Raw genomic sequence first — 25373 nt, 5'->3', positions numbered from 1 at the left:
TGTTTGGATGCAAAGTGCTGCTGGGCCAGCTGTCATGTAGTACCGACACCTTTACTGGAGAAGCCACTAACACTACTCCAAGAAAAGTACACCAGAACCAAGAAGAAAAAGCCCTTTCTTCCTCCCCTTCCCCTCCCTCTGCCCCTTCTTCTTTCCCTTCTTTCTTGCTCCTCCTCCTTTCCTCCTCCTCCTCCTCCTCCTCCTCTTCCTCCTTCTTCTCCTCCTCCTGCTTCTTCCTCTTTTTATTTATTTATTTTTTTTTTGAGACATGGTCTGACCTTGTCGCCGAGGCTATAATACAGTGGTATGATCACAGCTCACTGCGGCCTCGACTTTCTGGCTCAAGTGATCCTCTCACCTCAGCCCCCCAAGTAGCTGTGACTACAGGCACCTGCCACCATGCCCGGCTAATTTTTGTATTTTTTGTAAAGACAGGGTTTCTCCATGTTGCGCAGGCTCATCTTGAACTCCTGTGATCCACCTGCCTCACCCTCCCAAAGTGCTAAGATTACAGTTAGGATGGGATGAGCCATCACACCTGGCCTTAACCCTTTCTTCTACTTGGTCTTTCCAGCACCCTCTGTCCCCAAAGGTTAATATTTCACCAGCTGATAAACGAGAAAATATTTATCAAGCCCATATTCATTTTCACAAAGCAGGCAGTGAAGGCTGAATTTGAATCTGAGGCAATAAATTGATAACTAGCACATGTGGGAATGCCCACCCACTGTCAGAATTTTGACCAAGGTCTTTCAAAAGCTGCCATCGTGAACCTATTGCAAAATTAAATTACTGCTTTGAACATGTAGTTTACTTGTCTGTCTATATCTTTTACAGAAATTGATTGACTCTAACCACTCCTTATGTCATGTGTATGCCTTAATCAATTCTTTGAAACAAAATATTCATTATTTTTCTACTATTTTATAACTAATCTTGACAGAAACTCTTGTACACAAAACCAAATGTCTAACATTTTTAGAAGGGGAGATTTTTAGTTTTCGGTGGAAATAGCTTAGGTGTTACTTTAAATATTGCAGCTTATCAGTTTTCAGATGTTTCTTGCATCTGTACTACCATTAGGTTTTAAGGAAGCGCTCAGGGACCTGGACTGAGTCATTCTTATATACTATACATTGTCATCATCTGGCATGATAGATGGTACATGGTAGCATAGTAAATACTCAGACAGATTAATTATCTGCGCGAATGAAAATGGATTACAACTACCTAAATTTGTAGATAAACTATTCTCATCATTAAAAAAATACGAGAAATAGTTGTGTTTGGGTCAGACATCAGGTATACAATAAAACATGGATATATAGAATGTATACATTTTGCATAAGGCACATAACAAATGTATTAAAGTACAATAAGTTCTTTCCCAATCATTCCTAAAATATGTAAAAAAATATCATAGCTTGAGGAGCCACAGAGAACTTGTGAGAAGAAAATATTCAGGATGATACCATTTTCAAAGAGGGACTTCTCAGAAAGACAGTAAATTTTACCACGTAACACGGTTCCAAGTTCTGGAATGCGGTAGTTTTCAGGAAGCAGTAATAACTCTTATCTTTGGTTTCTGAAGCTTTTCTTATCGTCAGTCTTGAGAGGAAGAGTTTTCTTGATGTTGCTGTCAGCTTCATTTGTTGATCTATAAATAATTTTTTCTCCCTGAAGTGTATCCTTCAGAAAATAGATCAATATTTTTTCCTAATTTATAAAAATTAAAGTCCCAGAATATCTAGCTGTTGCATACCATTGTGATAGACTTTGTGTTTATTTTTTTTTTGAGACAGGGTCTCGTTCTGTCACCCAGGCTGGAGTGCAGTGGCATGATCCTGGCTCACTGTAGCCTCAACCTTCTGGGCTCAAGAGATCCTCCTGCCTTAGCCCTGTCTAGTAGCTGGGACTGTAGGTGCTCGCCACCCTGCCTGGCTAATTTTTTTATTTTTTGTAGAGATGGGGTTTTGCCGTCTTGCCCAGGCTGGATTCAAACTCCTGGACTCAGGCAATCTGCCCACCTCGGGCTCCAAAAGTGTTGGGATTACAGGCATGAGCCACCACACCCGGCCAGATATATCAATCTTGATGGAAAAGGAAAGCTTAGAAGAATAACATGTTTATAAGTTTGTATGATAAGGATGTTTATTTATGAATGTAGAAATGTTACAATAAAATTATATTGTTAAGGGATTCGAGACTGAAGTTCTGCCTGTTATTTGAGCAAAGTAACTGTTACTGGTTCAGAATCCATGGTGCCAGCTAATGGTAGTTTAGTTGTAATAAAAGAAGGTTATAGAAGAGTGGGAGAGAAATGAGAAAGGATAAAATCATCATAATCTTCAAATATATCTACCAATCTTTTTATCTAAAGACATAGTGGCCTACAATTATTATTTCTATTTTCTTATTGTAATTAATTTGATATTTTCTGAACAATATAAATAGTACATCTATTTCTTTCTCACTGGTAGGAAAGAATATGAAATAAAGTCTATATTTAGGTATTGTTTATTAAATTAGTATTCATTGGTGTCTTTATTCAGTAGGAAATAACCTATATATTTAATATAGTATGAATAATGCAAATGAACTCATAAGAGACAGAGAACATGATTAATTCATATTTATTGATATTTCACTGAGTGTATGGCATTGTATTTTATAAAAACATTGAACTATTTGTGAATTGGTTTCTGATACTTTTGGTCTATTTTATACTTTTTTTTTAACTTTAAATTGAACTTGACAACACTCCTAAATTCTGAAACTGGAAGAATGACAGAGGCAAAGGATTTTTTTCCCCTTCTAATAACGTAAGAAATAAAAGCCAAAGGATATAATCACAACAATCCCAACAATAAAACAACAAAGCCCTGCGGGGACACTTGGGTGAGGGAGGCAGTACACAAAGCATCCGTGTTCTTACTTGCTCCATTCATTTAAATTATATGTTACCAATAGAAACATTTCAAGCCTAGGAACCCAAGCAAAGCACTGTGGGTTCTCTGTTGCTTGTGAGTTGGAACACTAGGGGACAGCACTAAAATATTCCATAGTTATGTGTTATTGATCACTTGCATACTGTATAATAAGTTAGAGATTTTACTATTAAAGACTATTGAATCTCCTGTTGATTTCAGTGGATGAAGAAGCACAAAGAGGAAGATGAGCTTTTCAAATCCATAAGTTCAGCCTTTATGAGCAAGTGTTTTGAATAATTTAGAAAAAGCTCCCAGGCTATTTTTCGGTTGCAAGATACTAAGGCACGATAACTTAAAGGACTGTGATTCTTCTGTTAAAGAGTGTTTTGTTCTGTCTTATTCTGTTGGGGTAAATATTTTGCTGACATTTTTACTTCTTGTTTTCCAGGCACTTTGGAAAGACATGAGACAGGAGAAAGAGCACGAATTATTCTTAATTGTTGTGATGATTCACAGCTTGTGAAGTCTGTACTTCCCATTGCCTCAGAGACACTTAAGCACAAAAGTATAGAACAGAGATCCTCCAGCCCCTACCAGCTTGGGCCATTACCTTGCCCTAGTCTGCAAGTGGAGTCTTCATGTAAGGTAAGTTCAAATCAAGCTGATATTCACAAAGAACATTATCAACTGAATAAGAAGTTAGATGCATTTAAAAATACATGGCACTTAAGTATCAGCACAAAAACAAGAACTAAGAGACTGCTGCATCTACCAAGTAATCTTGGGTGAATCAGTGTAACTTTTTGAGTGACTATTATACTTATTATGGCATGATTTTTGACAAAATAGATTCTGGCTTGTCAAAATTGAGTCCATTTTATATTAACCCTTGAATCCTAGGTCGTTTTCCATAAGGAAGGGAAAACATTTATATTCTGTAGTTTGGATCTATTTTTATTTTTCGGTTAAGAGTATCTGACCTCTTAAAAATGCTGATTGAAAACAAACAAAAAAAAAATCAGAAAAACTAGATCACAGTATGGATAATTATTTTGATATACCCAGTATCAGTAGGATCACTAACTCTCTAGGATTCTAAGCCTCAGTGAATACACAGTGATGGAGTTGGCATTTATTCTCATAAACCAAGCCAACCGGCTTAGCAGAAATTTGGCTAGGTTTATTGTTTTTTATGTGTAAATATGATATAGTAATTTAATCTGATTTCTGTAAGGGATTATTTTCCATCTTTTTATATTTTCACCTCCAAATTATCCCCTCAACATACTGTTGTAACTATGCCATTTATATGTACATATCAAATGTATTTTTTCATGTAAACATATTTTCATGGTATTAATATGTAATTTTTGTTATTAATGGCTGCATTATGCTCTATGTGGTGTTTCTATCATTGCTGGTATAGATCGTTTCTCTATGGCTTGATACATGGCTTGGTTTTTATGTTTCACTTTTTAAATAACACATCTATGAAACTAAAGCTTTTTTCATGCAGATTATTTAAAGGATATATTTTTCAAAGTGGGATTGCTAAATCAAGGTTTTGCTGATTCTTAATTACATATTGTTCATCTTTTCTGTTATTTTAATGTATTATGAAGACTGGTAATATACTATTAATAAGGACATAGAATAAGACCTTATTTTATCTCATGTGTATGTATATAGTTAGGCAAAGGAATATGTCATCATCAAGAAAGGCCAATGGGCCATTAAAGCCATGCCTCAAAGCAGCAGAGTTGGGGGCAGGGGTGCTAGCATGTGATCTTTAGCTTTTTAGGTTTAGAGGCCTGGTTTAGATTTTTATAAGTGAGTCTAGGATTTGTCAACCTTGTGAGAACTCAGTCACACTAACTAAATACCTACAAAAATGAATATATAAACTAGAATGACAATTCTTTAATTGGCATTCTGGTTGTTGCTTGGTACATTCTCACTGTAGCAAAGCTGAGGCCAGGGGAAATTGTAACACAGAGTTTCTTCATGGGCATGGAGTCAGAGCCCAGAGAATATTCATCCATTGAGCTCTGAGAGTAGAATGTAACCAATGCTCTCAGCCCAGCAGAGTACCATCTCCCTTGGTCAAGGCTGATAATGCATGGAAAAATTTCTGAATTTTGGATTTTTCTTTTTAAGACTCCATTTAGAACGCCTGCTTTTGTTTGTATTTTCCTCCTTCAGATATTGAAGCTGGTGATTAGGTAACGGCTTTTTTTCTTTTCTCATTCAATCCATTGTCTTTAGGTTTTTGAAACCTATTTTTCCTATTCTTAACTTGAAAAGGTCATTTTTCTAAGGACAGTTATAGAGATGCTTTGAAACTTCAACATTCACAGCTGAACATAAGGTGGGAAATTGAATCACACTGACAGTCTTAGGTATCATAAGGCTGTAGTGAATAAAGCCCAGTGAGTGAGCTGAGCCAGCTGCCAAGCATTCCCATCTTGGTGTGTCTTTGTTGCTCACCATTCATAACAGAGTTAGCATCTTATAGTGGAAATTATATGCTAGAGTAGTAGGTGAGAACTGGGGGATGTCTCTTGACCTATGCCTTTAAGATGTCTAGGGTCTGCAGGAGCAAATCTCATTCATCAAGTGTCATTTTTACTAGTTTAACTCCCAGAAGGTAAACTGACTGCTATGTATTTCACTCTCTTGAAGAGCTTCATAGTTACTCTTTAGGTACTGGTAATAATATATATAGATTTCATTTTCTTTATGTAATTTTGTTTCTTCGTTGACTTCAAGAAGCAATAAAATGCCAGAATCTTGTTTTCCTACTTACAGGCTGATTTCAACTTTATTTTCTTGCTTTTGCCCCTTAGATGACTACAATTTCAAACTTTCATTCTTTACATTCGGAGATAAACTCAATTGGACAGGACTATCACCTTTTTTGTCCTATATATTATACTTCTCTTATTATTAAATTTAGTGCTAATTAGAACAATATTTTTTATGCTTCTCCTAAGTTGTATCTTTTTAAATTATGTACTGGATATCTTCATGGTCTGCTATACACTTTTTCTCTTAGCATTTCATCCTGATAGAGTTAGGCTGTTGAGATTGTTTTATTTATTTATTTATTTATTTTTAGAGGCAGGGTCTTATTTTTAGAAATCGTGCCACTGCACTCCAGCACAATCACAGTGCAGTGGCATGATCACAGCCCACTACAGCTTTGAACTCCTGGGCTCAAGCAATTCTCTCGGCTCAGCCTTCCAAGTAGTTGGGACTACAGGTGCACAACACCATACCTGTCTAAATTTAAAAAGTTTTTCGTTTAAAGGCAAGATCTCATTTTGTTGCCCAGGCTGGTCTCAAACTCCTTGCCTCAGGCGATCCTCCTGCTTCAGCCTCCTGAGTCTCTGGGCTGAGAGATGTGAGCCACCGTACCTGCCAAGGTTACTGTATCTTAGTCTTCTTTAATTTACAAATTTGATAAGCATGACATTTTATGGGTGCTGATACGTTCCCCATTCTCCTTGTTACTAATATGGTAAAATGCTTCATGAGTTTTCATAAGAAAAAAATTAATTTTAAGAAACCAAATTTGAATCATGCTCATTGTATATGTGGGGAAAATGAGGGACAGTATGCCTGTGAAATTTAAAACTGTTAAAGGTTACTTTGTATTTCAGGATTGTTTTTGTTTGTGGATTTTAGTAAGACACAGGTGAAATATTCTCCAACAATAGAATGAACTGTTTAAACAGAAGACTAGCAGCACAGATTTTTGTGTTTGGCAACATTTGGACTTTATTAGAATACTGTATTTATTTTTTCTTGTTGCATTTGAAGCAAGTACATATAGATCTGGAGAAAAGTTTAAAAGAGAAAAAATAATACAAAAAAACATTTTGAAAATAATTCCAATTTGAAATGCTAGAGGAGTTGAATTTGTGCTGCTAGACAAAGAATTTCTCTGGCATAGGAAAGGAAGGCCAGAGTCATAAAGGATTTAAAGGAATACAGTATCATATTAGTGAAGGGGGACTGCTTTTCTTAGATTTATCTAAGGATAAGACAAGATAGAACCTGTTTAAATTGCAATGGAAGGAATTTAGCATCAAAGTAGAGAATAAACAACCATCCTAAAATCATCTGTAATTGCAGAAATCTTTGTAGCTTCATCGTATTTTAAGGGAAAAAACCCTATTTTGTTTGTTCGTTGGTTAGCTGCTTTTAAATTCTTTTTCTGCATTTCTTGTCTGTGAAATGAAAAAGGGTAATGTGGATTATTATTTGGGGCCTATTGTAGTATCCTGGAAATGTCTTTTCTTTAAAATTGATTTTCTGTAGAATGGGTCTCCCAGCAGCTCCTTCTGGTTTGCTTTTCTAGAGCTTCACTGTCTAAAATGGTAGCCATTAAACATTTGTAGCTACTGAGTATTTGAAATGTGTTTAGTACTACATGTTAAATTCTATTTTGGATATATAGGATTAAATGAAATGTATTACTAAAATTAATCTCACCCATTTCTTTTTCCTTTTTTTAATGTATCTATTAGGCAATTTAAAATTACAAATGTGATTTGCATTCCACTTGTATCGAACAATGATGAACTAGACCAGGAATAAGTATTTTTCTTTTTCGTAAAGGACCTGCTATGATTTGGATATTTAACCCCTCCAACCTTATGTTGAAATTTATTCCTCAGTGTTGAAGAAGGGACCTAATGAGAGGTGTTTAGGTCATAGGGCAGATCCTTCTGAATAGATTAATGTGGGGACTGGAGTGCATGAGCTCCATCAGTTTCCAGGAGCATTGGATGCTAGTAAGAGCTCCTCTCTCTCCTGCCTCTCTTGTTTCCCTTTTCACCATGTGATCTCTGCACACATGGCTCTGGTTCACCTTCTGCCATGAGTGGAAGAGGACAGGCCTTCACCAGATGTCCTGTCTTCCAGCCAGCAGAATTGTGAGCCATCTAAAACTCTTTTCCTTATGTATTACTCAGCCTCAGGTATTCCTTTATAGCAACACAAAAATAGGCTAAGAAAGGACCAGATAGTACATATTTTTGGCTTTGCAGGCCAGAGTTTTGCAGCTATGGGTACTCAACTCTGCTTTTGGAGCACAGAAGCAACCATAGACAATTCTTCAACAAGGGTGGTTGTATTCCAATAAAAACATTATTTATAAAAACAGGCAGTGGACTAGAGATGATGCACTGGTTGTCGTTTGCCAATTTATGATCTAGACAGTCTTTACTGGACCTGGAGATCATGAGGCCTGAGGAGAAATTGGCAAAATAGTCAACACCTCCCTTTTCCCTCCATGTCTGTATTTTACATGGAACAACTTATCCCAACCTCTTCTGAACTGTGTGTAATGTAATCCAAAAGAGCTTATATCGAGTCTAATCTGTGACAAAAACCAGGAACTCACATGTGTTTGGAAAACCACCCTTTGTAGAGAAACAAATTTGTAAGTAATGGCTCCCAACTTAGTTGGATTTTTTTAATGGAATTTTCTTTAAATAATGCGCTTATATGTGCATTTTTATCTAAGCATATAAAATTGATTATAAATAAAGACTACACTGCATTATTTACATTCCAGTTGAACTTTCTAGAAATCTGGTTATATATATTTTTAACCTTTAGCTGACCTTATGGTGATGTCTGTCTGGTACGATTTGCTGAAAATTTTTATTAGAGCTTTATTCTGATGCCTCTTGTGAAAAACAGCTGGTGTATTGGTAGACCACCAACTGGAATTTGATCCCGCTACTACCTATCACCTTATCAGAATGAAAAGTTAGTTCTTTTATATTTTATGACACAAAAAAATAACCAAAATAGAATTAGTTTCCAAATTGTGACATTTGAAAATATCATCTGAAAATTTACTTGTAAAGCTATTAAATAATAATTCATCATGGCAATATTACATGTTACCATGGTTTTTATTAAACTACCTTTATTTTAATATTAAACTTGTATAACTATAAAAAAGAACAAATATTTATTTTAAAACAATAAATTGCATTATATAGGGCTAAATCATCCATATAGAATGAAAATTTTCCCTTGTTGATTAGTAAATTTTTGATTTATTCTTTTTAATATAATAAGCAGCATAGAACTATTTTTTAATATGGAAAATATTTTTTATCAATTTTTTATAATTTTAAAAGAAAATAGATTTTTATTTTAAATTTCAAACACTTGATGAACAGACAGTCATTTTCCTCTGTAAACATTGGATTAAGATTTCTGTGTTAAGTATTTTGATTTGGTGAGTCTCAACTTAAAACTGTAGTACCTAAATGATAATATCCAGCCTAGGAAGATAGAATAAAGAAATAAACGTTAGGGGAGAAATCTACAAGGTCATTTGCTTTTTGAACACATAAAGTGATGCAAGGTTTTGACAGTGTATAACTGTTTATCATAAGAATTTTATAGATAATTTTACATACTGTAGGTTAAATAAAAATTTCTGTAATAACTAATCCTTTTTTTTTTTTATAACTGCTTTATGAAGAATTTCCCTTTTTTCATTTTGTGGCGTGAGTTTAAACTTTTTCCGTTTTTAAAATATTACCTCAATCACGAAGAAAACTATGAGGAATATGTCACAGCTTTGTTTCAAAACTAATTTAGAAGGTCTGAGTGACTGTGAAAAGTAGGAAATGCACCATTGAATGACTCCAGCTGTCCACCTCGCACCCAGAAGCAACTCCAAATTTCCTCACAGGACTTCAAAGCCTGGCTTGTATCTAAACATTCGTTGGCCATGTAAATCACAGGCACAAAGGGAGAATGCTCCTATTTCATGGTGCAAGGCTAGTTTAAGTCTGGCTTTGTGCAGCACGTGCCGGTGGGGAGTGCCAGCAACAGAAGGACTCTGTTCTGACTCGTGTGACAAATGTAGTTAACACCGGATCCATATTAATGTTGTCAAGTTCCCTCGATGTATTTAAACAGATTTTAATTATTTTCAGCGTCCAAAGGCCTCAAATATATAGCCTAATAGTTCTTCAAAGAAAGCTTACTTAATGTGTGAATGTAAAACCTCTCATAAAAATGAAACTTTTATATTGGCCTTAGTCATTGACATAGGTTATTCATCAAGTCAGCAATTTGTGTGGCAAAGTGCCATTTGAATAGTGTATTGTTAGGATACTTATGGTCCACTTGACAAGGGCTCTTGCTGTAAATAGTGCAATTTGACTCCAGCTGTTAAAGAGTGGCTTTGACAGCAGCCAGATAGAATGGAGATGGCTTACTGCACTGCCGAAAAATCAATATTGGGTTCTTGTTCATAGTAACCTGTTCTTTTCTCTTCTGTAGATTTATAAACGACTATTAAGGGTTTATAAGTGGAAGTTTAAATATTATTTTAAATGTAATTCACTTTACGTTTCAAATTAAGACTTGCGATAAAGGGTACAAATGGAGAGTTTTCAGATATTATTTCCAAACCCTGGCTCATGTTTAGTCACAATTACAGTTAAGTTTAATTTGGATTCTCTAGCCTCAATAGAAAAGAATTTGTGTAAAACATGGACTCAAAATTGTGTGCCTATTGTATATTGCCAGCCCAGTGATTTCTTCTTTTTGATTTTCCTTATCAATTTATCTTCTGTGTCCCTCCCCTCTTCTCTGTGTGTATACCTTTTTGTATAGATGGCAGAGTTCTCTGTGGCTGTGCCCATAGCAACACCCACAGATGTTGACAGCCAGTCATGTCCCCAGTGTTGTTTTCCTAAAGCAGAGTCTTGCTGGTTTTGAAGAATTTTCTAAGCAGTTTTCAGCACTACAAGGTTGCTATGATACCTGACTGGCAGTAATGGATATTGAATCTGTTAATTGCAATAACTACACACAGCACTCTTTTTTTACTGGGTTTCTCTACCGTTGCGAGCTGTTATGTTTAAGATACAGAGAGGAAGTGAAGTTATATATTTAAGATGAGAAAAAATGCTCCAAGGTAAAATCCTGAAATGTAAAAAAATTCCAGGTATAAAAACCTTTTAGCTGACTATTGCTTTCCCAGGACTGCCGATATAATTTATTTAAATCATTTCTAGTTTTGGCTGAGTTTGATTTTTAGTTTTTATTGTTGTTCCTGAGAGGACATAAGTCCTCATCTAAAGTGTACTGAGCAGGATTTGAAAAAGCTGCATTTTTTAACATGGAAAATGCCAGTATAACGTGTACTTTCTCAAATGCCTTTTTCAATGAAGTCAGCTGTTAAAATAGCTGTCTTTCTATTACTGATCAACTCTGCGTTTATTGAATTTATGGCTGAGATAGCAACTGAAAATTCATAAAGCTGATAATATAATTGTGAGCGAAGACCTTTAAGGCTGATTCAAGGTCGGCGTTATTATTTTTGTAATTGCTGATAGGCAACCGTGATTTCTGCCAGAGAAGGGGTTAGTTCTGCTTTGGGTTAACTGGTTTCAAAAAATGTTCTCTCTTCCGTTATTTCTAAAGTAAGATTTTTCACTGAATAAATATTTATATCATTTATTTAGTACTAAACTTAGCTTTAGATTTATTTCAGTTTCTCTCCCCCCACAATATTTCATTAACTCTATAGGAGACATGGAAATCTAAGATTATAACTTTCTTCTTGGATTAAATACTCTGTAGTTATCAGTTAATTTGGAGGGGGAAGTTCTAGCATAGAAACATGGAGAAAAGTTAAACATTTTAGGCATTTTAATTTTGTATTTAGCTTGATCTAGGGACTGTGTTAGCATAATTTATTAAAGCACATCTTTACATTTGCCTTCATTCACATTAATAATTTTACAGATATTTTAGAACCTATGAATTCTGTAATCATGTTCATATGATATTATGCACTCAAAACTCTTTAGCTTATTTAGACTTTTTTTCTTCCTTATTTCTTTTTTCCTTTTTGCCCGGACTGGAGTGCAGTGATGTGATCTCAGCTCACTGCAGCCTGCGCCTCCCGGGTTCAAGCGATTCTCCTGCCTCAGTCTCCCGAGCAGCTGGGACTACAGGCGCCCCCCACCGCAACCAGCTAATTTTTTGTATTTTTAGTAGAGACAGGGTTTCACCGTGTTAGCCAAGATGGTCTCGATCTCTTGACCTTGTGATCCGCCCGTCTTGGCCTCCCAAAGTGCTGGGATTACAGGCATGAGCCTGTTTTTCCTTTTTAAAAACATGTAGCCTCTCAAAATTTGTTAAGATCCTGCTTCTTGTAGTACCCAAAAGATAACCCTATTCCACCTACTTAAAGAGGTTATTATCTGTTAGGGTCCAAATTCACTCCAGTGGATTTGGATGCTCTGTTATTGAGGAACTTGTTGGTTCTGATTAAAATGATTATAAATGTGACCTCTTCAAAATGTGTTTCTATTCTGTTTTTTTAATGACTAATGCACTGGATGGTATTTTCGGGAAAAAGGATGAAGTTTGTAGAATTTAGATGTTAACTCAAAGTATTAGTTGCTTATAACTGGAAAGAAATGGAGGAGAATAAAATCTTTCTTGTTGAAAGCTGGTAATATCACTTATTGACTGAGAGTACCATCTGGACCCATTTAAAGCAATCCCAACAGGAGCACTACTTCTGTACCAATGACTTCTGTTGAAACTGGCCCTAAGAGAGCAGCAAATGCAAAAAACTAACAGGAAGCAATTCTAAAAACAAAAAAAAAAAAAAAAAAACATTTATTTTCATGGAATAGTTCCCCTATCCTATTAAAAACAAAATACAAAATATATTAAGACTTTATTTATTGGCACTAAGGGCATGAACTTAAAAAAGATATATACAGCTAACATTTTTGTCCATTTTTCTGAATTCGGTTTTAATAGTGATGTCCTGAAGGCACCACCAGTTCTCTGCATCTCCAAATGACATTTATTTATTTGTAATTTTCTTCATACTATATAGCTCATACAATTCTGCAGACAGCTTTAATCCTAAATTAAAATATCCTGCATAATCTTTTGGTTCAAGTGTGATTATTCCTGCCAGATATAAAAATGATCCTAACAAGCTGCCGTGAGCAGCAGGGGCTTTCTTATGCACGTATTTAACCCCATGCACAATCAAATGGGACTGAAAATGGACGTTGTTCTATTTCTTCACATATTGCCCAAAACCTGATGACTTTTAGAAAGCCATTAAGAAAGCTTACAAAGCCAGGCACTGTGGCTCGCACCTGTAATCCTAGTGCTTTGGGAGGCCGAGGCGGGCAGATCACGAGGTCAGGAGTTTGAGACCAGCCTGACTAACATGGTGAAACCTCGTCTCTACTAAAAATACAAAAATTAGCCAGGCATAGTGGCGTCTCTGCTAAAAATACAAAAATTAGCCAGGCATAGCCAGCTACTCAGGAGACTGAAGCAGGAGAATTGTTTGAACCCAGGAGGCGGAAGTTGCAGTGAGCCGAGATTGTGCCATAGCCTGGCCAACAAAGCAGGACTCCGTCTCAAAAAAAAAAAAAAAAAAAAAAAGAAAAAAGAAAGCTTACAAAATGCAAAGTCCTGCTCACCTTCATTACTTTCTTTCTAGCTCCCACTAGAGGTCTCTTGTCGTTATATAAAACGTGGCCTTCTCCATTGATTTTCTGGTAGCAGATGCTTTGTTTTCCTTTTTGTTGTCTTTCAAGCCAATCTCTGTTTTACAACAACCATAGCATGACATTGATCATGTAATCATATGGCAAAATATGGAAAGAATAGTATGGGTCCTGTCTCTTCATGTGTGATTATCTTGAGGCTCAAATGAGAAAATTATTTGACAGTTGACATCTCCCCAAATCTAAGAGGATACCTGAACATTGAACTTTCACATAGTTTTTATTATATGACTGTCAGTCCAAAATTGTTAATTGCCAAGGACCTATCTTTTATTAAACCAGATCAATTATAAAGTCAAGTTGATAGAAGGTAACAAATTGTCTTTAAGATCTCTTTTTTTTTTTTTTTTTTTTTTGAGGTGGCATCTTGCTCTGTCACCCAGGCTGGAGTAAAGTGGCCCGATCCTTGCTCATTGCAGCCTCTGCCTCCCAGGTTCCAGTGATTCTCCTGCCTTGGCCTCCGGGGTAGCTGGGATTACAGGTGTGCACCACCATGCCCAGCTAATTTTTGTATTTTTAATAGCTATGAGGTTTCGCCATGTTGGCCAGGCTGGTCTTGAACTCCTGGCCTCAGGTAAATCCACCCACCTCGGCCTCCCAAAGTGCTGGGATTATAAGCGTGAGCCACTGCGCCTGGCCAAGATCTCTTAAGCATATCTTTCTTTTATGACTTTAACATTTATGTATGCTAATGATCAGCTTAAAATATCTTGAGACATATTTTTAGTCATTAAATTTCTGGTGTTAACAAGGATGGAATTAGTAAGGTAGAAGCAGAAGACTAACAGTTCTGAGTGTATTTTGTCGAAATTTTCACTTTTTATAATTCAATTAATCATGACAAATTATACCCTCAATATACATCTGATTTAAAGGGTCTACCCTTCTGTGTTAATCCAGATGTCAAATGAGATCAGATACAGAAAATTCAGTGAGTTGCGTGGTGAGGAAGTGCCCACATAACACACAGTACCTCAGATGATAGTTCGTTTCACTGTTCTTATGCACCTACCACAAAGGCCCAGCTATGGGGCCACAGCTTGATGGTTTTTTTGCCTTCACCTAATGTTCTATGTCCATTAATTCTAGGACCAAGTTTTTGTATTTTAAAACATTGAGTTATTATATTTTATCAGACTTCAGTTTTGTAACGAAATAATTATCAAAATCTGTTTATCTTTCACTAATTAACAAAACCTAAGGATTTGAGCCCTTATTTCTCTATCTGTATAATGGGTATATTACATGGGTATTTAATTCACAGACAAATAATGAAGTATAAGGGGACTAAGTAATATAATCTACAAAAGTCTCATTATGTATGAATGATACATCATATCTCTTAAATCTTTTGCAGCCCTCTTGTGGTTACTTGATGTCTTCTTGATAAATCATTTAGTATGGTTGCTTTTAATTCTTGTTTTCAGGATATACTGAATTTCATTCAGCATGAACATGTACATCATATTATAATTAAAAGTTTCTTCACTTGAGAATTAGAGCAGGATTTGTCAGTAGTTCATGAGTGATAGTTGGGAAAGAACTCTAATTGATTTTTACTATCCACTGGTAATTTTGTGTCGATTTCCAGACTGGGTATATTTATGCATAATTAAAACCTAGGAAAGATCCACTTTAATATTTCAGAATGTTCATAAAATTCCAATTTCTATTTAGTACTATTGTTTTAAAATGTATTATATCTCTTAAACTAGGAACTCTATCTATAATTTTCTTAGCAAGCGTATCTTTGGAATTATAAATTTGATTTTAACACTTACCGTGTGGGGCAGGGGATGTCCTGTAAGGTTTACACATATTCTTCAGACATAACAATTTCCAGTCTATTGAACTCACGTAACTGTTTATGAAATATTCTTTTCAGCTTCCACAAGCATGATGGAAAGAAAAGAAACTAAGAATGAGCATTCCATTGTTATTAATCTGAGTTGCATTCACCCTTGTAATAAAAACCAAAATCAAAAATCATACATTAAAAAGATGAAAAACATCAACTACAGGTTCAGTTGCATGACCCAGATATTTAATCCCCAACTATTTGGCCTCATTAAAGAAACTCATATTTCCACTGATGTTAGTCTTTTGCCAGAATATTTTCACCCCAATTCTATACCTTCAAGTCTAACTTCAATGTCAGTTTACCATTATGTAGGTAGCAGCCCACTTTCTGTTATTCTCTTTCTCAGCATCCTTTTTATTTCATTTTGTATCTTCCCCTACTCTCTACGACAGTATAAGTTCACAGGGGACAGTTACATTTATGATCAACCTATTTTATAACTTTATCATGAAATTCTCATCATCTAGCATATCTGGCACATGGTAGGCATTCAGAAATATTTGTGGAATAAACTCATGAACTGTAAACTACTGAAGTCTAAAACATGAAGAATAGATGGCAAGAAAGTAAAGAATGCTTCCGTTTTTTAATTGTAAGAAAACAATATATAAATGACTGACAGGAAAAAAAAAAGTGTATTTATTTTGCCAGTCAATTGCTTTGAGTCCAAATCAGGTTTACATGTGACTTGATTGTACAGAGGATAGTGACCTAGCAAAAAATAGTCAGTAATAGCAAAGAGGCTGTTGAAACACAGCAGCAACCTCCACTGATATTTAGACATGTCTCAATTAATTCAAAAGTTTATAAGAAAAACTTTATTAAATAGTGGTGATAAAACTTAGTATGTCCAGCATTATTAGTGAGAAATGATTCACTTGGGGTAAGGTGGGCATAGAACAGAGCTGATAAAGACTCAGAAAAGAAGATTGAAAGGCAATGTGGTTAAAATGGCTTGTTATACCAGCAAAGTGCATATTATTACCCCATTTACTTGCCCTGAAATCTTAGACTTCTTTTTCTAATAACAAAGTTGTCTAAAATAAGCACTCAAAAATAGCCTGGGGATTGCGTTGTATATCAGAAGCCTCTACTTCCCTGAAATAATTACTTTACTAAGCCCTCTCCTCAATACAAAACCCCTGAAGCCAGCAACAATCTAAGCAACAGGTTTGTAATAACTTTCAGAAACTTAAGCATAATAAATATGAAGAGGCCTGATATATGTTTCATTTCCCAGATGCAAAGACTAGTACAATTCCGCTTCCCCCAAGTAGCAAACATTGCTTCCTGCTTTTGTACATCATTTGAAAACTGCTTAACTCACCCTCTCATCAGAGGATAAGGAGGAGAGAGGGCTGATTACATTTCAGCATGTATGACATTAAATGCTTTTAGGTAGCTCATCGTGGGAACATAGGGTGGCATACTGGATTAGCAGCCCCAGGAGAAACTGAGCTTCATAGGATTTGTTCTTCTTCCTTGTCTCTGAAGCCCCCATTTAGATTCCCATGACAAGGCTCTTCCATAATTTCTGGTACCCCAGTGCTCTTCCACATGGGTGGTGCTGGTGACTCTATTCTCCACATTTCTTCCTGCCCAATCTCATGTACCAGAGATGTTCTCTTTACCTAGTCAAATCCTACCCAGACTACAGCATGTGCATGTACAATTTACCATGAACATGTTAGTTAAACAATTTATATTAAACTGATAAGAACAGATGCTACATTTGATCTTAGCCAGAAGGCCGAGAGGTGATTAATCAATTTTTAAATTAACTATGGACTGGACGCGGTGGCTCACTCCTGTAATCTCAGCACTTTGGGAGGCAGAGGTGGGCAGATCACCTGAGGTCTGGAATTCAAGACCAGCCTGGCCAACAGGGTGAAACTCTGTCTCTACTAAAAATACAAAAAATTAGCTGTCATGGTGTCACACACCTTTAGTCCCAGCTACTCGGGAGGCTGAGACAGGAGAATTGCTTGAACCTGGGAGGCAGAGGTTGCTGTGAGCCGAGATTGCGCCACTGCATTCCAGCCTGAGCAACAGAGCGAGGCTCTGTCTCAAAAACAAAACAAAACAAAACAAAACAAACAAACAAAAGAACAAAACTATAGATTGCCTAATTATTTTACCACTATTTATTTATTTTCTCAGTTAGGCCTAAAGCTCCTTGAGAACAAAGAATTACTGTGTCTGTATGTTATATAAGTTTTGTAGCATGGAATGCAAACAGAATACTTTATTCATTCAGCAAATATTCATTGAACATCTACTATGTGCCAGGCACTCTTCTTGATACAAGATCTTGGTGCCCATGGCACTTACATTTCTAGTGAAAGAGGATACATCACAATTAAAACAAAACAAAACAAAAACACAAGACTGTCAGGTAATGATAAAGGCTCTGCAGGGAATTACTGTTGGGCAGTTTGATAGACAGCCCTAGGGGTTTACTATAGGCTGAGTGGTCAGAGAATATCAGAGAAGGAGGTAGGATTTATCCTAAGTTTGAATTGCAAGAAGGAGCCAGAAATTCTCCCACCTTACAGAGGGGAGAATATTCTAAGCAAAGCAAACAGCTACTGCAAAAGGTCTAAAGTAGGAATGAGCTTGACGTAGATAATGAAGTCAAAAAGGTCAGTGTGACTCAAGAGAAGTATCGGGGAGGGAGAATTAAGAGTCAATATTGAATAGTGAGGGAGGGATAGAATATGTTGGGTGTAATAATACAAAGTAAGAAGCTTGAGTTCCAGGTATTAAAGGAAGTCTTTTCACAATTTTACTCAAAAGGAGTAACATGATTTGATTTATGTTTTGAAAAGGTCATTTTGTTTGCTATGTAAAAAAAAAAAAAAAAAAAAAAAATTGAATTAGAGAAGAGAGTGTGTCTGGAAGAGGAGTCTATTGCTTAGTTGAAGCAAGAGAAATAAATTGTTAGCTGGTGTTTGTTTTGTTTTGTTTTGTTTGTTTTAACATCAAGTTGGCAAAAACCATGGTGTGACATATGTGCTCTAGTTGACCTATATCCGGAAGTGCCAGTGGGAGGAACCCCTTTAGATGGTGAAGCTAACCCTGTCTGTGGTATGCAGGAAGTCATATTAGGACTACATCTTGATGGATGAGTCAGATTTTGCCATGAGGAACAGCAAGTCCAAAAACCCAGAATATGAAGATGGGGAACAAGTAGGAGGTTAATGAGAAGTTGATATGACTGGAGATGGAATATAAAGTGAGATGTGGTGGAAGGTAACTATGACTTGTACCCCTGCAGAAAATAAAAGGAAGTCTTCGAACCTGGACTTCAACTTCTTATTTTATTTTGGTAAGAACACTTAACATGACATCTGCCCTCTTAACAAATTTTTAAGAGTATATAATACATTATTGATGACTCTAGGTACAATGTGGTACAGCAGATTTCTAGAGCTTACTGATTTTACTGGGCTGAAAGTTTATGCCCATTGAATAATAGGCCCCTAGCAAGCACAATTCCACTCTTCAATTTTATGAATTGGACTATTTCAGATATTGCATATTGGTGTTATCAGGCAATATTTGTGTTTCTGTGACTGCTTATTTCACTTAGCGTATGTCCTCAAGGTTCATCATGTTATCACATATTACAGAATTTCCTTCTCTTGGAAGGCTAAATATTATTCCATTGTATGTATATATCACAAGGTCTCTATCCATTCATCAGCTAATGAACTTTTAGGTTATTTCCACATCTTGGTTATTGTGATGCTGCAATAAACATAGACATGCTAATACGTCTTCGGGATCCTGATTTTAATTCTTTTGGATAAATACCCAGAAGTCAGATTGCTGGAACATATGGTAGTTCTATTTTTAATTTTTTGAGGAACCTTCATGCTGTTTTTCATAGCAGCTACACCATTTTGCATTTCTACCCACAGTGTGCTAGGATTGCAATTTCTCTACATCCTCACAAACACCTGACTTTTGTTTCATTTTGGTTTTGTTTTCATTTAATGATAGCCATCCTGAAAGGTGTGGGGTGGTATCTCATTGTGGTTTTGATTTGTATTTCTTTGATAATTGATGACATTGATCATTTTGCATGTATCTCTTGACCAGTTGTATATCTTCTTTGGAGAAATGTCTATTCAAATCCTTGGCTTGGTTTTTTTAATTGTATTATTAGGATTTTTTGCTATAGAGTTGTAAGAATTCCTGGACTTGGACTTCTGGGAGTAATTTATATTTGTGGTGGAAAATCTCATGAGTAACAAAAACAACCAATACAGACTTAAGATAGGGTCCTCTTTTAAAGTGCAGCTTAATGGAATTAAGGGAATTTAACACATAAAATTGCTTTCTTTATATTTATATTGTATTTTTGCCCAGAAAGAATATTTTGCATACATTTAAAATTCCCATTAATTTAGAATAAGCCAGGGGTTGGCAATATTTTTCTCTAAAGGATCAGATATCAAATTTCTTTTGGTTTTGTGGGCTGTACAATCTCTGATATATCTACTCAACTCTGCCTTGGTAATGCAAAAACAACCATAGCCAACGTATCAGTAAATGAGTGTTTCTGTGTTCCAGTAATATTTTGTTTACAAAAAGAAGTGGTAGGCAGGATTTGGCCTACAGGTCTAATCACAGTGCTGTGATTAGATTGTGTTATAATCGAGTATAATAGGCCACAGGAAGAGGAGTGTGGTAGCTTTCCACTGGAAAGAACTATATTTTGTTATTATCATTAACAGATTTTCTTCTAAAGCTCCCTATTTGCTGAAAATTATAACTGGTTTTGCTCGATGTGGGAGCCCTGGTTTGTAAACTCTCATTTGGGTTTTCAGAGATTTTTGTCTTATTCTTCTGCTTCTTACTTTTTTAAGGTAATCTACAAGCTTGATATTGTCAATCAGTTGCTAGACATGTGAGAAGTTATTGTGGTATGGTTGTTTGAAAGAACTCATATCCTGAGACATTTCTTAAATTTTATATACTTTTTTTTTTCAGTGAGCATACTCTCTGGGTATTGATTTCAATTTAATAAGTATGTGTTGAATTGAATTGACTGAAATATCTGGTGACCACACAAATATATACCCAAAATAAGCATTGTGGTTGATTATTCGTTATGTGAATACACATACAAATCACTCAAAAGAGGAGAAGCACTATTTTAAAGAAAAAATTGTCCTTTGGTCTTCTTAGTGGTGAGCCAATTCTGGCTAAGTTGTTTTTCCTTCAGACCTCTATCTTTACTGACCTTTTGGCCAATTATAAGCTTGTTAGTGTGATACTTAGAAAGCATCAACATGATACTGCTGATTTCAGTGTCATAGATGGGAAGCAGAGGTGTTGGGAGTAAGTAAAATTACATGTTCATACCACATCTCTTTTAATTAGTTTTCATCTCTAGAGGGTGAGTACAGAGTAATTTAGTAACACATACTTGTTGTCTTAATTGACAAAAACATACAGAGAAAGAGGTGAAAACAAATGGAAGGAAATAATTGCTATTTAAAGAACACATGAGAAGTATCTTTCCTGCTACATAAAATTTGACTTATTAATGAATTTTTAAGATTTGATATTGAGAACTTTTATTCTATTAGTGCCATTGAATTTTTATAGGATGCAGAATAGACCAAAGTTGGATTATGAAGTGTCTATTCAAATAGATGTGCCATTTGTCAGAGGTGGGGAAGTTAGGGGAAATTTGTTTCTGTGTCTTCGAGTAGTTTCCAGGGAAAGCATAATGCACATAAGCACGAGAAATCACATTTCATGTAGTGGAAGGAGCACTGGACTAGGAGTAGTCAATTTGGGTTTTAATTTCAACTTTGGCATTCCAGTAGTTGGGTTGAATAAATGAGTGGCTATATGACATTGAGTCTGTCACCAAACCTCTCTTTTCTCTACCTATCTATTCATGTGTATACTGATATCAATTTGGATAATATCTAGATCAGAATAGGCTACATTATGCTCTAATAACAAACAGTGTCCCAAATCTCATTGGCTAAAACAGCTCAAGTTTATTATTTCTTTTTCATTCAATGTACCAACCTGGGTCAGAAGGGGTCTCTGCTCTTCATTGTTACACAGAGACAAAGCTAATGAAGCAGAATCCATGTACTCGGAAAAGGTGGAGAACTGTAAGCATTTGGTAAAAATACCGATGACTGAGGAGAGGGAGCATGAGAGAGGAAAAAAATACTAATGATTGCACAGATAATTTCTAGGGCTCTATATAAAATTACATGAAATTTTGTAGAAAAGTGTGGTTTCTCTTTAGATTCCTGCTTCAGAAAGTTAAGGATCTCCCTAGGTGTTATAATTATGGATGATCTAATTTTCTTTTGATTATCTTTATTATTGAATTCTGTGTAAATAGTATTAGTATTGTTTATTAAAGGCAAAAATAATATAACAAAAGCTATTTTTAAGTAATGAATCTCTTTCAAATGTCCCTTGCTTATCTTTTTTAAAAATTTATGAATGTATATAAATACCTTTAGTTTCTTCTATAATTCAGAATTTGGTGTCTGAGTTAACATTTCATGTTCTGTACTATTGTGATTTCATAACAATTGAACACATCTTTTCCATTTTTTACATGGAGTTATATGATTTTCTAATCTGTTTGTGCACAAAAATAATTCTGATTTTTCACATTGTATTCTTGAGATCTGGTCAGACTTACTAAGCTTTCTACTGGAGTCCCTGCCATAGGACTAATGGAGTCCTTACCTTTGCATTGTACCAAGAAAGGATAATCCTTTGTATATTGTCTCTAATACAGGCAATACCCTACAATTTGGGGGAATATTTTGGCTTCAGTAATTTATCAACAAAGACCCTTCATTATTCCCTTTTTTTTATTTTTGGTTATGAGACTTCCTTTTTATTACACCTATTTGGCTATACCTTACCTTCCTTGCCATTTTTTTTTTTAACTGTCCCAGAGCTTTTATTTGACGTTTTCTATCATTTCAGTATTTCAGTTCCTAGAGAGGATATTTTGTTGTACATTTATTTCTCAGAATTATTTATAAAACCATGGAACTTTAAAGCTGGCATTTGGTTTCAATCCCTTTCCAGAAGCTGGGGACACACTTGTGATTGTGGTTCTTTTCGCTGGGGAGAATACATTGGTCCCTGGCTTTTGTCTCTTGTTTGTTAACCAGTTCTCAATACAAGGTGACCTGAAACAGTCTTCTGGCCTCTGGCAATTTTGTTTACCTTCCTTCTTTTCTTTTTCTATCCCTCACTCCCTCCCTTACCTTGGTCTTACAACGTTTTTCAAAAATGATGAGCAGTTTGTTTACCTCTGAATCCATTACTTGTATTATTTCTCACTTACCTGCAACTGAATCTGCATCACAGAAATTTAGTTGATTGCTGAGAGATTATTTTGGTCATGTGATAAGAGAATACAAATTGCAGGGGTTTTATAAGCACGACATATAAAAATAAAACTTTCAAACAATCTAGCAGTATTTTTATAATTAGGACTTTGGTTATTTTTCCTTTGCTATGTACATCAGAAGTTTTTTGAGAAGCAGAAATAAAATATCTGAGAGTTTAAAAAGGAACTTAGTTTCTTTGCAGTCATTTAAAAAATAGATGTACAGAGATATAGTTATGATTTACAGAACAATAGTCACATTTTAAGAGGTACAGAAACATTGATGCTTTTTAATAAGCCAAATCATCACCTTATTCCTGTAAGATAGGGTCATCATACATCCAGGTTCACTGGGACAGTTTTGGCTCATGCGTCTTGTTCCAAGGTAATTATTAATAATGCACCATTTCACTCTAAAAAGTAGCCTGGTTTGAACAATAAATTATATAATCACTTTATTTAAAAGAGACTAACCTTTAAGTTAAATGAAGAAAAATATATATGTGTGTCCCACTTAAGGTTAATCTAGCAATTTCAAAATATTCAAATAACCATGTATGATATACTAACACAAATAGGTTAAAGAATATGAAGCTGATGCTTAATCATTTTCCTTTTACATTTAGATATGCAAAAATACTAGAATCTCCTAGCAGTTAAATGATACCGTTGAAGAGAAAAATCATGCTTAAGGCAAATAAAAATCTTAATTTTTACTTCATCCAACATTTACAGTTTTAGTTTTTCTGTGTTTGGTATATCTTTCTTAGTACATCATTTAAAAAACTAACATGCAAAAGGTTCATTGCACAGTAAATGACACCCTTCATTTTATAATGGTTTATTGATATATGCATTAAAAATGTAACTGGATAACCCTGAGAACTGCTTTACAAAATTCTGCTATTCTTCACACTTAAAACACAAAACCTCTAATTAAAAAAGAAATGAGCAATTTGTCCATTAGCCAGAGTCAGATTATACACTTTAAATCTGGAGATTTTGTAAACACACTAATAATATTTTACAAGCATAAACCAGTTTGAAGCCTGAAACACAATTTCATTTATCTTTATATTCTAAGCTTTATAATGTCACAGAAAGTGTCCATCTGTTCAGCTGAGATTGCTTCAAATAGTGAGTGGTCAGAAAGACTTAGATGATAAAAGTCAAAGGAGCCTCTTGACCCTGTGATACTTGCCAAAGCAATTGGAGCATCAGGGCTGATATATAGTTAGATACAGTTCGCTAAAGCAGGCTCCACTTTAATTGGTAGTGATAGCAAGAATACACAGTAAAGTCACTGCTGAAAGAAAACAAAAAGTATCCAATATAGTAATTTATTACCAGTCAGTGGGTTTCACGCACTAGGTTGTTTTACCCCTGCAGTGGTGAGAGAAAGCAAAAAGGTACTCTAACACTTAGCTGAAAATAGATGCCCTGCTGATACCCAAGATGCGTAGTGGTCCCATGATTGCCCGTGCCATTAGCTTGGTAATGTTGTCTCTATTGTAAACTCAGCTCCCCATGTTCTTCCTGTGCATCAGCTGCAGATTGAAGGCTTTCTCCTTTGTCTTCTATTTGCCCTGCCAATCATGCTGCTCTCCACCCGACCCGATGGAAGGAGACAGTTTTACTGCCAACAACTATCTTCAGCAACCTAGGGCTCAAAGAATCTGAAAATGAATGGTTGGCACTTTCATTTACACCTTGCTGTTTGATTTACGCGTTGTTGGGATTTTTTTTTTGTTCCTATCATTCCACCAATGGTTTCCAGATTTTTCATATCTTTGCATAACTAGTATACACCTATATGCTTATGGCTCCCTATGAAATTAAATTATTTGTTACAAATGTTGACATGTATTTGGTGCAGTATGAGCACAGCTCTTTGTGAATATTTGTTATTTAATCAGTTAAAAAATTATTTAAAAAATAGTTACTGGTTTCTGTCAATAAAGATAAAATTCCCTCTTCAATGTCTCGATTTTTTCCCTTAAACATCTTAAGAAAAACTATATAGCACCAAGAAAAGATAAACTAAAGCAGATACTTTCCTAATTGCAAACACAGTTGCAGTAAAATAAATCTTATTTCACATTTCCAGTCGTATATGGGAGGTGTAGTTTGTGTTTTTGGTTTCTGTTTGTGCTTAGTTAAAATATGAATACCTTCTCAAATATTTAAATTTACTTCAAGGATCACTCGATTTCAAGACTGATGGATACACTGTTTTCATCAAATCACAATAGAAATTTATTCCTGAAGTAATTACAGTAGAAAACAATATTAGCTTGGCATTTACAATTAAACACTAAACTTAAATTTGATTTGGATTTTCTAACTGAGGGCTCAAATAGTATAAGTATGTTACTGTATACATTTTTCATGGATAAAATAGTCTTTTATACATTTTGTTTGCATTTGTGAAGTTAAAATTAGATAATATTGTGATTCTATGAAAATGTATTTTCTTTCTTTCTTTTTTCTTTTCTTTTTTTTTTTTTTTTTTTGGGACAGGGTCTTACTCTGTCACCCAGGCTGTAGTGCAGTGGCGTGATCAGGAAATATATTTTCAATTAAAGTTTAAA

General features: G+C 35.2%; 1 protein-coding gene and 1 pseudogene across 1 annotated transcript in view; one reads left to right on the top strand and one right to left on the bottom strand.

Moving 5' to 3' along the window:
- Nucleotides 1-3308: 3308 nt before the first annotated feature.
- LOC116275910 (WD repeat-containing protein 72-like) overlaps nucleotides 3309-25373 on the top strand; it is a gene marked incomplete at its 5' end in the record, with an annotated part of 143800 nt that continues 121735 nt past the window's right edge. Inside the window, one exon of the mRNA XM_031668986.1 lies at nucleotides 3309-3575. Within this exon, the coding sequence (XP_031524846.1) occupies nucleotides 3309-3575 (267 nt within the window). The remainder of the gene's footprint in view (nucleotides 3576-25373) is intronic.
- Nucleotides 17042-17148, bottom strand: LOC116276250 (annotated as a pseudogene).

This window comes from Papio anubis, chromosome 7, assembly GCF_008728515.1.
Source record: "Papio anubis isolate 15944 chromosome 7, Panubis1.0, whole genome shotgun sequence".
NCBI lineage: Eukaryota > Metazoa > Chordata > Mammalia > Primates > Cercopithecidae > Papio > Papio anubis.
Note: the sequence above shows the minus strand (reverse complement) of the source record. Positions and strands in the feature narration are given on the sequence as shown.